At 43.0% G+C, this 13,612-nt stretch overlaps 1 protein-coding gene across 1 annotated transcript in view; it reads left to right on the forward strand.

Moving 5' to 3' along the window:
• FGD5 (FYVE, RhoGEF and PH domain containing 5) overlaps positions 1 to 13,612 on the forward strand; it is a 191,109-nt gene that overhangs the window by 137,318 nt on the left and 40,179 nt on the right. Inside the window, exons 6-8 of the mRNA XM_036738174.1 lie at positions 9,281 to 9,441; positions 11,123 to 11,279; positions 12,452 to 12,536. Coding sequence (XP_036594069.1) covers positions 9,281 to 9,441; positions 11,123 to 11,279; positions 12,452 to 12,536 — 403 coding nt within the window. The remainder of the gene's footprint in view (positions 1 to 9,280; positions 9,442 to 11,122; positions 11,280 to 12,451; positions 12,537 to 13,612) is intronic.

A 13,612-nucleotide genomic window follows, 5' to 3' on the forward strand; every position in this document is an offset into this window, starting at 1 on the left:
AAGGCCCCTTCCAACTCAGAAATTTTATATATTAAGGTCCCTTCCAGCTTTAACAAAGTTGTCTTCCAGCTCTGACATTCTATGTTCCTATAACCCCTTTAATTCAGGACCTGGAATTCTACTTATGCTAAAAAAAAAAAAAAGCTATACACTGTATAAAAACCCATTAACTTGATGGATTTCTTCTAGAAACAAACATTTAATGGAAGGAATCTGGAATCCATCAATCAGGGGATATTTAACTGAGCATTTACAATCATTCATTCATTCAACAGCCATTAAAGCTACTGTGTGCTAAGAGCTTTAGGAAATAAAAGGACACCTTCCACAGGTTCCTGTATAGGGAATTCACATGAGGTGGGAGCCAAGGTGACGTGTAACAGCCCAACAGCAGAAGAAATACAAGACCAGGTGTGTACCCTTAAAGTCAGGTGCCAAGACATCACAACCTGAAACAGAGAGCAAAGGGCATTTAAAGCAGGTGGCTGTGAGGGCTGTGGCCACAGGTAGAGGGCCTCAGCCTGAGCTCTGGCCCAGACAGTAAGTCAGGGAGCCTGGCTGCGGCTGGGGCTGGGGGTATGAGCTGAAAGGAGGGAGAGATGAAGCTACAGAGAGAACATAGACCTAAGAAGAACATCGAATGCCATACTGAGCCATTTGGATTTGACTGCAGCAGACAGTGGAGAGGCATCATGCATTCTGTCCTGGCTGCTGGTCTGGTCTGATCCCTTGTGGGAGGTGACTCAAGGGTCTGGCCTGTGCCCCACCCCCAACCTCACCAGGTGACAAACTTGAAATCTGCTATGGGGGACCAGAATTCCAGAGCCAGCAAGAACCTTTCCTCCATTGGGTATGATAGATGAACTTCTCAGGGCTCTTGACTTCTCGCTGTGGTGTGACTTGTGAGAACCATTGGTATGATGATTACTATTATGCTTCAATTTTTTTAAATTAATCAAGATGATAACAGTTCTCCAGACCATTGGGATTAAGTCAATTCAGTAGAATTAATTACAAGCAAGAAATAAGCTTACAGAGCAAAGCATAATGAAGTTCCCTGGGGTGTAGAAAAAAATAATGGTCTGTCTGCCTTCCTTCCTCAGATCATAGATTTAGCTTTGAAAGCCCTGGAAGATTTAGAGGTCACCTACTCCAACCTCCTCATCTTATAGATGAGAAACTGAGGTCCAGAAAGGGAGGTCAGGGACTTGCCCCAGGTCATACAGACAAGTAAATAGCAGTCAGAATTTGAACCCAGATCCACCATACTTTCCAGTGTATCATGCTTCTTGCCTTCCCTTCCTGCCTGCCTGCCTTCCCCTCTCTCTTTCTCTCTCCTTCCCTCCCATTGTTGCTCCTCCCTTCTCCCTCCCCTCCTGAATTTCTTATTTCTTCCTATCTTTTTCACAGAGAATCTAAGAATTAAAAAAGATAATTAGAGTTGTATAACCTATCCTTCTTTCTCCTGAATCTCCTCTGGGACATCCCTGACAGGGGTCATCCACCCTCTGCTTGGGCCACTTCCGATAACAAGAGACTCACTACCTCCAAACGGACAGTTTTGCCCCTTTGGTCCTAATTCTACCCTCCAAAGCCAGACAAAATATATCTGCTCTCTCTTCCCATGTCTGAGCTCCTCCTATACAATGCAAGCTTCTTGAAGGGAGGGATTGTTTCATTTTTCGGCCTTGTATCCCCAGCATATTGGAGTCGCTCAATAAATGCTTGTTTATTTATTAGTCAATCCCTTTAAGATACTCTAATTCAAGAATTCAATCCAAGAAGCATTTCCTGAGTATCTACTAAGCACAAGGGACCGTAAGAGCCCACATAAGCAGAGGACCGTAAGTATAGAAAGGAAGGGGATCTTAGGGGCCACTTAACCTAACCCAACATTCTGCAGATAAGGAAACTGAGACCTAGAGAGAGGAAAGACCTTGTCCAAAGTGACACAGGTAGCAAGCAACAGACCCGTGCCTCCTCTGATTCCAGATTCAGTGTTCTAGGTCATAAGTTAGGTCCCTTCCTGATCTATGTCCCTGACCCTATGAACCCAAATCTGACACTCTGCCCACTGAGCCACACTTCCAGCCAAGGCCACGAGTTCCCACTTCTGTGGAGGAAAGAGCAGGTGTGTGCTGCATGGCTCCAGAGGGAAGAACAAAGACCAAAATGAGTAAGGCTGGTGGGGTTTGGCTTAATAAAGGAAGAAACAGGATAGAATTATTCTTCAATGTTCTTCCTAAAGAGGTGGTGAGCCCCCCCTCATTGGAGGTGGTCAAACAGAGGCTAGATGGCTGCCTGTCCAGAATGCCATAGACGAGGTTCTTACATTGGAAACATGCTTATTTGCTATTTAATATAAAATAGTGATAATTATGCCTTCACTACTTCCCTCAGGAGGGTGTTGTGAAGAGCACTTTCCACACCTATAGGAATGAGGGCTATTGTTTGCATTATCATTACTAATGGGCAAAGGAAAAGTCTGGCCCGCTTCCAGATACCAGGCTGTGTGCATCCTCCTAGAACAGGCGATGGGGCCGAGTGTCCAGGGGCTAAGGTCCCTGCCCCAACAGGACAGGTGATGGCACACAGCCCAGTGCCCTCCAGGGGAGGCAAGGGAAGAGTTGGGAAACATGTTCAAAAGGAAGTTGGGGGCCTAATTTCAGTGATTCTTATTAGACAAGTCCCTAAGAAGGAAATGAGGAGATCTGCCAGTTGGCAACATATCATGTTGTGACAGAGAGAGGAAACTGCCCCCAGGCAGCTGGGAAAGGAGCCTGGGCTTGAAGAAGGAAGGAATGGCGCAGAGTTAGGGCCTTGTCATCTTTTGCTGCTATCCTTGTGATTGGCATGGATAGTGTGTGTGTTTGTGTGTGTATGTGAGAGAAAGAGCACAGAAGGCAAAGAGAGAGAGAGAGAGAGAGAGAGAGAGAAAGGAAGGAAGAGAAGGAAGGAAGGGGAGAGAGAGAGAGAGAGAGAGAGAGAGAGAGAGAGAGAGAGAGGAAGGAAAGGAAGAAAGGAAAGAAGGAAAGGAAGGAAGGAAAGGAAGGAAGGAAGGAAGGAAGGGGAAGAGGAGACAAAGAGAGAGGGGGGAAAGAAAGAGGGAGGGAAAGAGAAAGAAAAAGAAAGAGAGAGGGAGAAAGAGAATAGATGTGCATGATATAAGCATTTATGTAGTGCCTACTGTGTGCCAGGCTCTATGCTAAGCACTGAACAATTATTACCTCATCTGATTCTCAGAACCATCCTGAGAAGTAGATACTGGGATTATTCTCCTTTTATAGATGAAGAAACTGAGATAAACAGAGGTTAAGTAACGTGCCCGTGGTCATACAGCTAGTAAGCAACAAAGGCTGGATTTGAACTCAGGTCTTCCAGATTCCAATTTTTGTGCTCTGTCTACTATGCCACCTAGCTACCTATGATATTAAGAATTTATTCAAGATTCATCACCAGAAAGACTGCTCGGGGCTGATTTGCATTGGCACAACTGTTTATTTAATTTTAAAAATTAAACAGTTTATTAAAAACTTAATGTTGAACATCAGCACAACTAATTAAACTTGCTTGGTAACTATTTACATTTAAATTTGAGGAGAAAGAATAAATATTATATTATATTAATACATAACAATAACAGCTAATATTCATACAGCACTTACTGTGTGCCAGACACCGTACTAAGTGCTTTGCAAATATTATCTCATTTGATCCTCATAACAACTCTATAAGTGGGTGCTGTTATGATCCCCATTTTACAGCTGAGGAAACTAAGACAAACAGAGGTTAAGTGACTTGCCCAGGGTCATGTGGCTAGTAAATGCCTGAGGCTGAATTTGAACTCAGGTCTTCCTTACTGGAAGCCCAGCGCTCTATCCACTGGGCTACCTAGCTATCTCTGAAATTAATTCATTTCAATGCATAAAATATAACAGCTTCTCAGCCTCTCCCAGTCTCCTTCAAGATTCCTTTTCCCATTCATTCTCGTTTACTTTTCCCCTAAGATGGTGAACGTTAATGTGTATTCTCCTCTTGTTCCGCTTTCCTCGCTTTGCATTACTTCATACAGGTCTTTTCAGATGCCTTTGCATTCCTCAAACCTATTGGTCTTAACTGCATCATAGCATTTCATTACCTTCATATGCCACAACTTATTTAACCATTCCCCCGCTGGTGGAAGTTCAACTACTTCAACCTTTCATCATTACAAATAATACTTTGAACATCTTTGAACTCAAGTCCTCCTGACTCCAGGGCCGGTGCTCTATTCAGTGCACCACGCAGCTGCCCCAAACATCTTTGGAACATCTTTGGATAGCTAGCTCTTTTTTTCTTTACTTAACACTTTCAGTTGTATATTCCCAAGGAATTATTAGATAAAAGAGCTAATTTTTGTAACTTCTACTTCCTCCTGAAAGATTCCATAACTTTGCAATTCCATCACTAATGGCTCAGTAGACCGGTTTCTGTCCAACCTCACCAACATTGAGTTTTGATGCATTTAATTCCTTTTTTGCCAACGGATGGGCCTGTGGTGGAACTTCAGAGTTGTTTTAATTTGTGTCTCCTCGATCATGAACATCTTTTCAGGTCATTAACAATTCGCATCTCCTCTTTTGAAAAATGCCTGTTCATATCCTTTGACCATTTGCCCATAGCTCATTCATTTTTCCTGGGACTGGGAGCCAGCACGGCTTCCCACTTTTTTCACCCACTGCCTCCTCCACTGCCTCCCCGCCTCCCCTTAGAGAACCTCAGCCCAACAAGGTCAGACAGGGACAGAATTGTCTGTTTTCAAAGCAGGAAACGTTGTAACCTCCACATCTGCTTGTCCCTTACATGACATCATCTGCTTTCATTTCAAATGCTGCAGGAGGGTGCTCTGTCTTTGTCTCTCTCTTCCTCTCTCTTTGCTACTCCCTTTTTTTCTGATCTAATGACCTCTAAAGTCTCTTCCAGCTCTGAAATACAATGATCCTTTCTTCAGTTTTTTTCTCTCTGCTTTCTCCCCTACTGTCTCTCGGTCTCTCAGTCTGTCTCTGTCTCTCTCTGTCTCTGTCTCTCTCTCTCTCTCTTCCCTCTTTCTCCTCTTTCTCTCCCCTCTGTCTCTGTCCCTCCTCCCTCTCCTTTCTCTCTCCCTTTCTCTCTATTTCTCTCAACCATGCCCCTCTACTTTGTATCTCTCTTCTCCCCAATTCTCCTATCTCTTCTCTACCTCCCTCCGCCCCTCAGCTATCCCAACCCCTTGTCTCCCTCCTTCACTTTTCTGACCCTTTCCCTTCCTTACTGATCTGTGCCCTCAAGAGCTTTCCATCTGGCAGAGGAGATGAGATACAAGGACAAAGGGGTGAAATACATCACAGAATACAATAATTACCAGACGGGGAGTACAAATAATAATTATAGAAATTGACATTTCTATATTGCTTTGAGGTCGGCCAAATGTTTTCCATAATTATCTCATTTGAGCCTCACAAGGACCTTGCAAGCAGGTCCTCCGTGGTTTTTGTTTACCCCATGTTATAGGTGAGGAAACAGATCCAAGAAATTAAGTGACTTGCCCACAATCACACAGGATCAGGCTTTTCCAGACTCCTAGTCCAGCTTTCACTATATCATGGGTGTCTCTAGTACTAAATGATGATAAGGTTTTAGCGGAGGGAGATCTGGCTTCAGGAGATCAGAGATGACTATTGAAGAGGTGGCACTTGGGCTGGATCTTCATGAAAGGTATGAGAAAAAGCATGGAGATGGGAAAGCCCAGGACATATATGGAGAATGAGGGAGAGTCAGCTTGGAAGAAGTAGAGCAATGCCTTGCATGCTGCAGGAATTTGACTCATTTTTGTTGAGTTGGATTGTGTCAGAGAAAAGTAGGAGATGAATGGAAAAGGAGAGTAAGACCAGATTGTGGAGAACCTTGAAAGCCAGAGAGAAGGACTTTGAGTTTATCTGTGAGCAGTGGGGAGCCATTGAAGTGTTTTGAGCAGGAGAATAATTTTTAATTCACATTCCACTTTCAGAACATGACTCTGGCAGCATGTGGAGGATGGATGGGAGGGAGAGAAATGAGAAGGCTTGGAAATCAGTCAGGAAGCTCCTGGGCACAAAAAATGAGGGCCTGAAGTAGGGTGACATCTGTAGAAATGGAGAGAAGGAAGCTTATCCTAGGTTCAGTAGTTGTTATCATGCACTTGGAAAACCAAAGGGTCTATCTCCACCCACCTCCCATTTCCCTCCTCACCAACAAAATGCTGGTAGCAAGATTGGGATCCTGGGGTCTTACTTTCCTTCAATTGGTGATTTTCTTGACTGGGCTGATCCTGGAGTAGGAAAGGAGGCTCAAAGGCTTCTGTGTCCAGAAATAGCTTCTCCCCAGGCCTGATCCTGCCTGAAATTCTTAAATAGGACTTACAGCTGAATGAAAACTTACAGATGAAGAAACTGAGACTGAGAGAATTTAAGTGACCCACATTTCTGGAAGATGAGCCAAGACCAAACCAGGCTTTGGAACTTGGGGGAAGGGCCTGAGATGAACTTCCTTTGCCTTATTCTTTCAGTCCTTTCTCCCCGCCTATCTGCCGCCCTCCCACCCCCCTACCCCCATGACCTGAGAATCTCCAGCACTGCCTAAGGAGACCTCGAAGGAAGGGAAGTTTCTCTAGACTAATTTGCCTGAGCCTGGGGCCTTCTGCCAACCATCTAAGTGTGAGAACTTCCCTGGAGGCCTGGGGCAGGCAGGGCTGACTGGGTCTGGCCCCTCTTGCTTGGAGGTGGGGGTGGGAGGGAGGAAATCAGGGAAGGCCCCAGGCTCACAAAGTGGCTTTTGGAAAGAGAACACTCAAAAAGAACACAGTGGCACTTGTTGAAATTTCCACTTCCTTCCCTGGCTGTCAGGAGCTGGTGACCTTTCCCCACTGCGGCCTTGGCCAATCTGGAGGGCGTCCTCTTCTCTTTCACTGGAATGGGGATAAATCTTTGGCCTCCAGAGACCTTAGCCAGAGCAGTCCTCAAGAACACTGAAGGGCTCAGGGAATGTCCACAGATTTCCCTGTGGTTAAGAGAACTAAAAGTATGTTTCTTATTCTAGGGTCTCAGTGTATTCTAGCCAAAGTTTTGTTTTTCATTAGTAATGACCCCATCTCAACCAGCATAATTTCCATTTTACAGATGGGGACCAAGAGGCACAGAAAGGAGGTTGCAAAGAAAATCAGGAAACATTTATCTCTAGTAAATGCAATTTTTTTTCAATTTTATTCCAGCTTTTTAATCTGCTGGGTCACTGAGACTTCTCATTCTGTCACTTAGCTGATAAGTTACCCTCCCAGCTTTGTGTCATCTGCACATACGATGAAGGAACTTCTATATGTTCATCTAAATCATTGACATTGCACCTATGGCACCCCCACACACATAGGAGCCCCACAAAAAAAGCTTCCCAAGGGTCAAGAGCCTCTGGAGGTCCACATCCACCCCGAACCATAGCCCTGCAGTAACCACTGATGTGTTTGCTTTTCCTAGTCCTCCAAAGAATGAAATTAGTTCAAGTCAAAGGCATTTAATGAAATCATATAATAAGAAAAGTGGCAATAGAGCACCTCCTCCCCTATAAACTTAGAGCGCTGACACTCCCTCTCATAAGTTTATCCACCCTCAGTGGGAAGAATAGACATATATGAGGTTCTGTCGGAGGCCAGCACATGCAGCCAGTGCGCCTTCACCTCGGGGTGACAGATACTGCAGGACTGCCAGGAGCTTCTGACTCTCCTCCCCTGGGCCTGGTCTCAACTCTCTTTCCTGGGCTGTTCTCAATGCTGCTCCTTGGTTAGCCTCAGTGGTCATCTACTGCTGAGGGATACCCCTGGCTCTTTAGAGGGGTTGACTTCTCTGTCTTTTTTTTAAGCTTATTAAAGCTAAGTTTTAACTCCTTTAGGGAGATAGGCCATACTCCACAGGGTGCATTGGAAGACCGAGTCTATTCATTATGAGATTTGGGATCAATGGGTTATAAATATAAGATTTTGTTTAGGAAGGTTATATCGCCCAAAGTCATCTAGCTAACAAGTGACAGAGCTGAATCCTGAGTCATTATGATGCCACACTGTCTCTTACATACTTTAAAAAAATTTATTGTGTAGATATCTTTTGTTTTTACATCACCTCCATTTCCTTTCCCCTCCTTCTCCCACAGAGCAATCCCTTGTAACAAATCATTAAAGAGAGGGGAGAAAGAGTCCAGCAAAATGAACCAACATACCAAAAATCCGACGATCTATACAACATTCCACACCAATGGTTGCCCACCTCTGCCAAGAAGTTCATAGGGCAGAGAAGGGGGTGGAATGCTTTTTCATATCTCTTCTTTGGGGGTCATTATAATTTCATGGCATTCAAGTTCTATTTTCTTATTATTGTTGAAGTCACCATGTATTGTTTTCCTGGTTCTGCTGACTTCACTTTACATCCATTCATAAAAGTCTTCCCATACTTCTCATATTCACCATATTTATTATTTCTTACACCATTGTAATATTCGATTATATTCATGTGCCAGAATTTGTTTGGCCATTCCCTAACCAATGGGAATCTACTTTGTTCCCAGTTCTTTGCTCCTACAAAAAGTGCTGCTAAAAATATTTTTTTATATGAGACGTTTCTTTTTTGTCATGACATTATTGGGACTATATGCCCTGAGTGAGATCTCTGGGTCAAAGGGAATGGACATTTTAGTAACTTCCTTAGTATAATTCCTAATGGCTTTCCAGAATGGTTGGACCAATTCGTATCTCCACTGATGGTATATCAGTGTTCCTGTCTTTCCATAAGCCCTACAACATTGGCTAGTTCCATCTTTTGTCATCTTTGCCAATTTGCTGAATATGAATTAAAGCTTTAGTTATTTTGATTTGCATTTCTGGTGTTATTCGTGATATGGAGTAATCTTTTATAGAGTTAATAGTTTGCATTCTTCTGAAAACTATGCATCATATATTCATTCAGTGTTTGTCCAATGAGCTCTTACCTACCTTATCCCCTTGAGAGAGAAAGGGGATTCATCCAAATTCCTATGGTTGGAGAAATTCAGGTCCAGAAAAGTTAAGTGATTGACCCAAAGTCACACAGGAGGGCACATCCTCAAACTCATTCTCCTGACTCTCAAGACCCTTATTACTTCAGCTGCCCCGCCTAGGAATCCCAAAGGATGTATCTGTCCAACACAGAGGTGACCTTGGCTCCGTTAGGTTAGCATGTTGTTAACAGGCTGTCTTGGGTTTCAGGATTTCCATGAGGCAATACTAAAAGCTCTAAGTGAAGAAACAGAAGACAATGAAGAGTCACTAGCCAGAAGCGAGCTGAGACAAGGCTTGAGTGAGCTTCCAGCCATCTATGAACTGCACCAAGAGATCCTGAGTGAACTGGAAGAGAGAATACTGAACTGGTGAGTGGCCTCTCTTGACCCCAGGCTTCTTTTCTGATGCTCATGTTTTTGAAGTATAACAACCACACAAAAACATGCACACAGTCCTCTACAAATAGCTTCCCTCATAAGAACAGTGGAATATAAGTAATACAAATGTCATTATCCCCATTTTCCAGAGGAGGAAACAGATTCAAGGAGAAATGAAGTGACTTGCACAGTCACAAGGCCACAAATTGGCAGAGCCTGCTTTTAAACCTAGGTCTTCCAACTTCCAGCCCCTGCTTTTTCTAATGTACCATATGCCCTTTATCCTAGGGTGGGATGGTGCATGGAGTGACAGAGCTCTCCTAAGCTAGAACACAAAGCAGAACTAGTGGAGCAAGACACTATGGGTTTCGAAGGATCCAGAGCTGGATGATATCTTGGGCCTGTCTACTGCTGAAGCAAAGACCCTCTAGCCTAACCCCTTCTTTTTACAGCTGAGGAAACATTTGAGTCCATCCCTGGAGGCGGGGAGGGGGAAGACTAAAGATCCACAGCTTTTTCCAGAACTTCAAGCCAATGTTGGCAGTAATAATATTCATAAATTACAGGAGGGTTACCTTTAAAGAGCCCAGATTTAGTGATCAATGCGGCTGACACAAGAAACCCATGGAAACTTTAATGCATCGTGGCAGACTGCAAAAATTTAGCACCTACTGAATACCCAGAAAGACATATCATAATAGCTAGAATTATACATCATAAGCTCATTATCTTTTGTGGAGTGACAGATTACAAATTCCCAAACCACAAATGCCAATTATTTTACTGAGTTATGGAGATGCTCATTTTGTTCCCTGAATTGAAAATAAAATAAATTTTAAAAAAAAGAAATATCCCTGACCACTCAATTAATACCTGCTACTGGAAGTGGACCATTATCACAGACCAAACTTTTGCCCCAATTGCCCAGGTACAACACTGATCCGTGAAAACTTAAGAACACTCTTTTTATGTCACCCTACCAAATCCTTATAATCCCCAGTTGTACGAAAAACAGCTTTAAAAAAAATTGAGAATTAGCAAAAGAAATAAAAATCATGTGGGAACAGAGCAAGATACTTATCATTCACACCATTTTGTTTGCTGCTGGAGTGGTACCAAGGATTCCTGCAGTGAGCCGACAGAAGATGAGTTTACATTCTAGTATTTTCTACACCTATGAAAAAGCCATTATTTTTATCTGTGTGCAATAGTCTGCATATCATTAAATATAAGAGAATAATTATAAATATATATATATAAATATATAAATGATTGTAAATATAAGGATAAATAAATATATTTATGTATTATATGTAAATAAATGTATATAGAAAATAAATATAAAAGAATAATAGCAGGAGAGTGACTTGTTCTAGAACTGTATCTATCTGATACCATCCCCCAAAATGAGAATGAGATGACGATAGTAATAATTGCTAACATCTACATGATGCTTTAAAGTGTACAAAATACTTTACATACATTATTTTATCTGAACCTCACTAACGCCAGTAGATTAGAGCTTAGTTTCCCATGAAAGGCAGGAAACCTTCCACAGGACAAAGGTGAGGTGGCTGGAAAACCAATGGTATGTCATAGAGGGGTTTGCTGGTAATTCTTAAAACATTTACTCACATTCTCCCCTCTTCCCATTTTTCTCACATGGCTTCAGGGAGGAGCAGCCAAAGGTGGCTGACATTTTCCTCACCCAGGCACCGAAATTCGACCACCATGTGGCTTATATCACAAAGTTTGATAAGAATTTGGCTCTACTCAATGGAAATTGCATCAAGTCTTCCCAACTGGCCTCCACCCTCCGGGAATTCGAGGTAAATGCCCTCCCTTTCTCTCCCTCCCCCTCCCCAGCTTACTTCCATGTGCACCTTCATTATTATTGTCGTTACTAGTAACAACTCACATTTCTGTTGTGTTTTAAGGTCAGCAAATCACTTGCCTGAAAACCCTACAAAGCAGGTCATACAAGTGTTGATACCTCCCTTTTACAGATGAGCAAACTGTGGCTTAGAAAAGCATCTCACCCATGATCATAAACCTAATAGATGTTAGGGCTAGGATTTGAACCCATATCTCCTGATCTCAAGTCTCGTGCTTGTTCCACTAAACCCTGCATGCTCTCCAGTCCCTTCTGATATCTTCTTGTTGGATGTTCCATTTGAGGTCAGAAGGGGAAGAAACTACTGATTTAGGAATGGGGAAGGATAAGCTACTGACCTCTTTTCTCACCATCCTTCCTTTGCCCTCTACACTCTCCAGTTTGATGGGGCTGATAGATCATGGATTATCATCATAGCATCATAGATTTAGAGCTGGAACAGACCATAGATGTCACCGAGTCCAACCTTCTCATTTCTCAGATGAAGGAAACTGAAGGCCAGGGTCACACAATAAATATCTAAAAGGCAGAATTTGAACCCAGGACTACTTGACTCCAAATCTAATGCTCTAGCCACTACACCACAAAAGAGGCATGCGGCCACAAGTCAGAAAATAAATATTAATGAACACTGTGCCAACTGTGTGCATAGAGTAGTGACCGGAACTTTGCAGGGTTCATCAGGGAGAGGCTCCGCTGAAAGTTCTCAGTGATACCTCACCATGTCATGGAGGTAACACTGAGCTCTCAGAACCTGTGCCAGAAGGAAGGGTCCAAGCTCCCATAAGTCCCGACAAACTGGAAAGATTCTAAGGCCTGTCGCTAGATCACCCGCAGGAAAGGGCAGGGGGGCATTGTTGGGCCACAGAAACCCTGTAAGGCCATTGACTCAGCTTTAGAGGGGGTGGGACCTGCTTCTCTGATGAAATCACAGCTACTCAAAGTGGGGGAGGATTGAGAGCGATGTGGATCTGGAGTGAGGCGGTACATGCAGGGGGGTCAGCATGGAATCCATGGGGGCCAGAGACCACTGGGGCAAACCCTTCATTCAGAAGTCATCAGAGACTGACCAGAATGCTTCTCTTCTCTTCTCTTTGTGACCGGCAGAGTCCTCAAAGTGGTGGCCAAGGGGTGAAGCATCAGCTCCTGAAGGTGGTAGAACACATCTTCCAGTATCAAGTGCTCCTCACAGGTGGGCCTGGGGAGGTCACCAAGGACGTGGGCGTGGAGGGCCTGGGTAGGCATAGGACATATCAGGGCAGCTGCACAGGCTGGAAGGGGGCATTGTGGGCAGGGGAAGGCAGACTTTGCCATTGGGAGTAGCTTTCTGCAGACCCCTGTGAAATAAGAGGTCCAGCAGAACAGCAGCCAAGTTAATTGGTTTATATTCAGGGGTGATGATGATCAGAGCTAACATTTATTTAGTGCTTTAAGGTTTGCAAAGTTATATATGTGTGTGTACGTAATATGTACATATATTTATATATCCACGTATATACATTTCATATATCCTATATGCACATATATAATTTTACATATATACATATTTACTATATTACACATGTAGGCATTATATATTTCATGGTATAATGCATTATTAAACATATTTCAGATATTATACATGTACATATATATTTTATATAGGCATATATTATTTATTATATTAATTATCTATTATAATATCTATTATGTTGCATTATTCAAATTATATATACATATATTTACAAAATCTCACTTGATCCTCATAGCAACTCTTTGAAGTAGTTGCTTTTCTTATCCTCATTTTATCAAAGGGAAACTAAGACTGAGAGAAGTTAAACAGATTGCTTGGTAAATAAATATCTTGGGCAGGATTCAAACTCAGGTCTTCTTGGTTCCAAGTCTAGCATTCTGCCTACCACACCAGAAGTTTCAAATTTATTCCTTTCTCCCCACCCTCACTCATAAAAGTCTTCAGCGGCCAAGCCAGATTAAAATGCAAATGGGAAATGTTTAACAAAGTAAATTAAAATACAATATAGATAATGTCCATTTGTGGTTTTCTAAGACAATATGGGGCCCATTTCTTTTGGAGTTTGTCACCACTGTACCATGCCACCTAGCTGTAAAATGATGCTTCTCTCCTGCCATAAGTTCCATGGAGCTCTCTGCCTGACTTTTCTGTAAGAATGGGTTCAGCAGGGAACAAAGAGATTGTCCTGAGGCTGAGCAAGGGAGGGGAGTTGGGTAATCCCATCTGGGGTCACTGAGAGGAGCTCAGGGATGTGA

Source organism: Trichosurus vulpecula, chromosome 9, assembly GCF_011100635.1.
Source record: "Trichosurus vulpecula isolate mTriVul1 chromosome 9, mTriVul1.pri, whole genome shotgun sequence".
Classification (NCBI taxonomy): Eukaryota; Metazoa; Chordata; class Mammalia; order Diprotodontia; family Phalangeridae; genus Trichosurus; species Trichosurus vulpecula.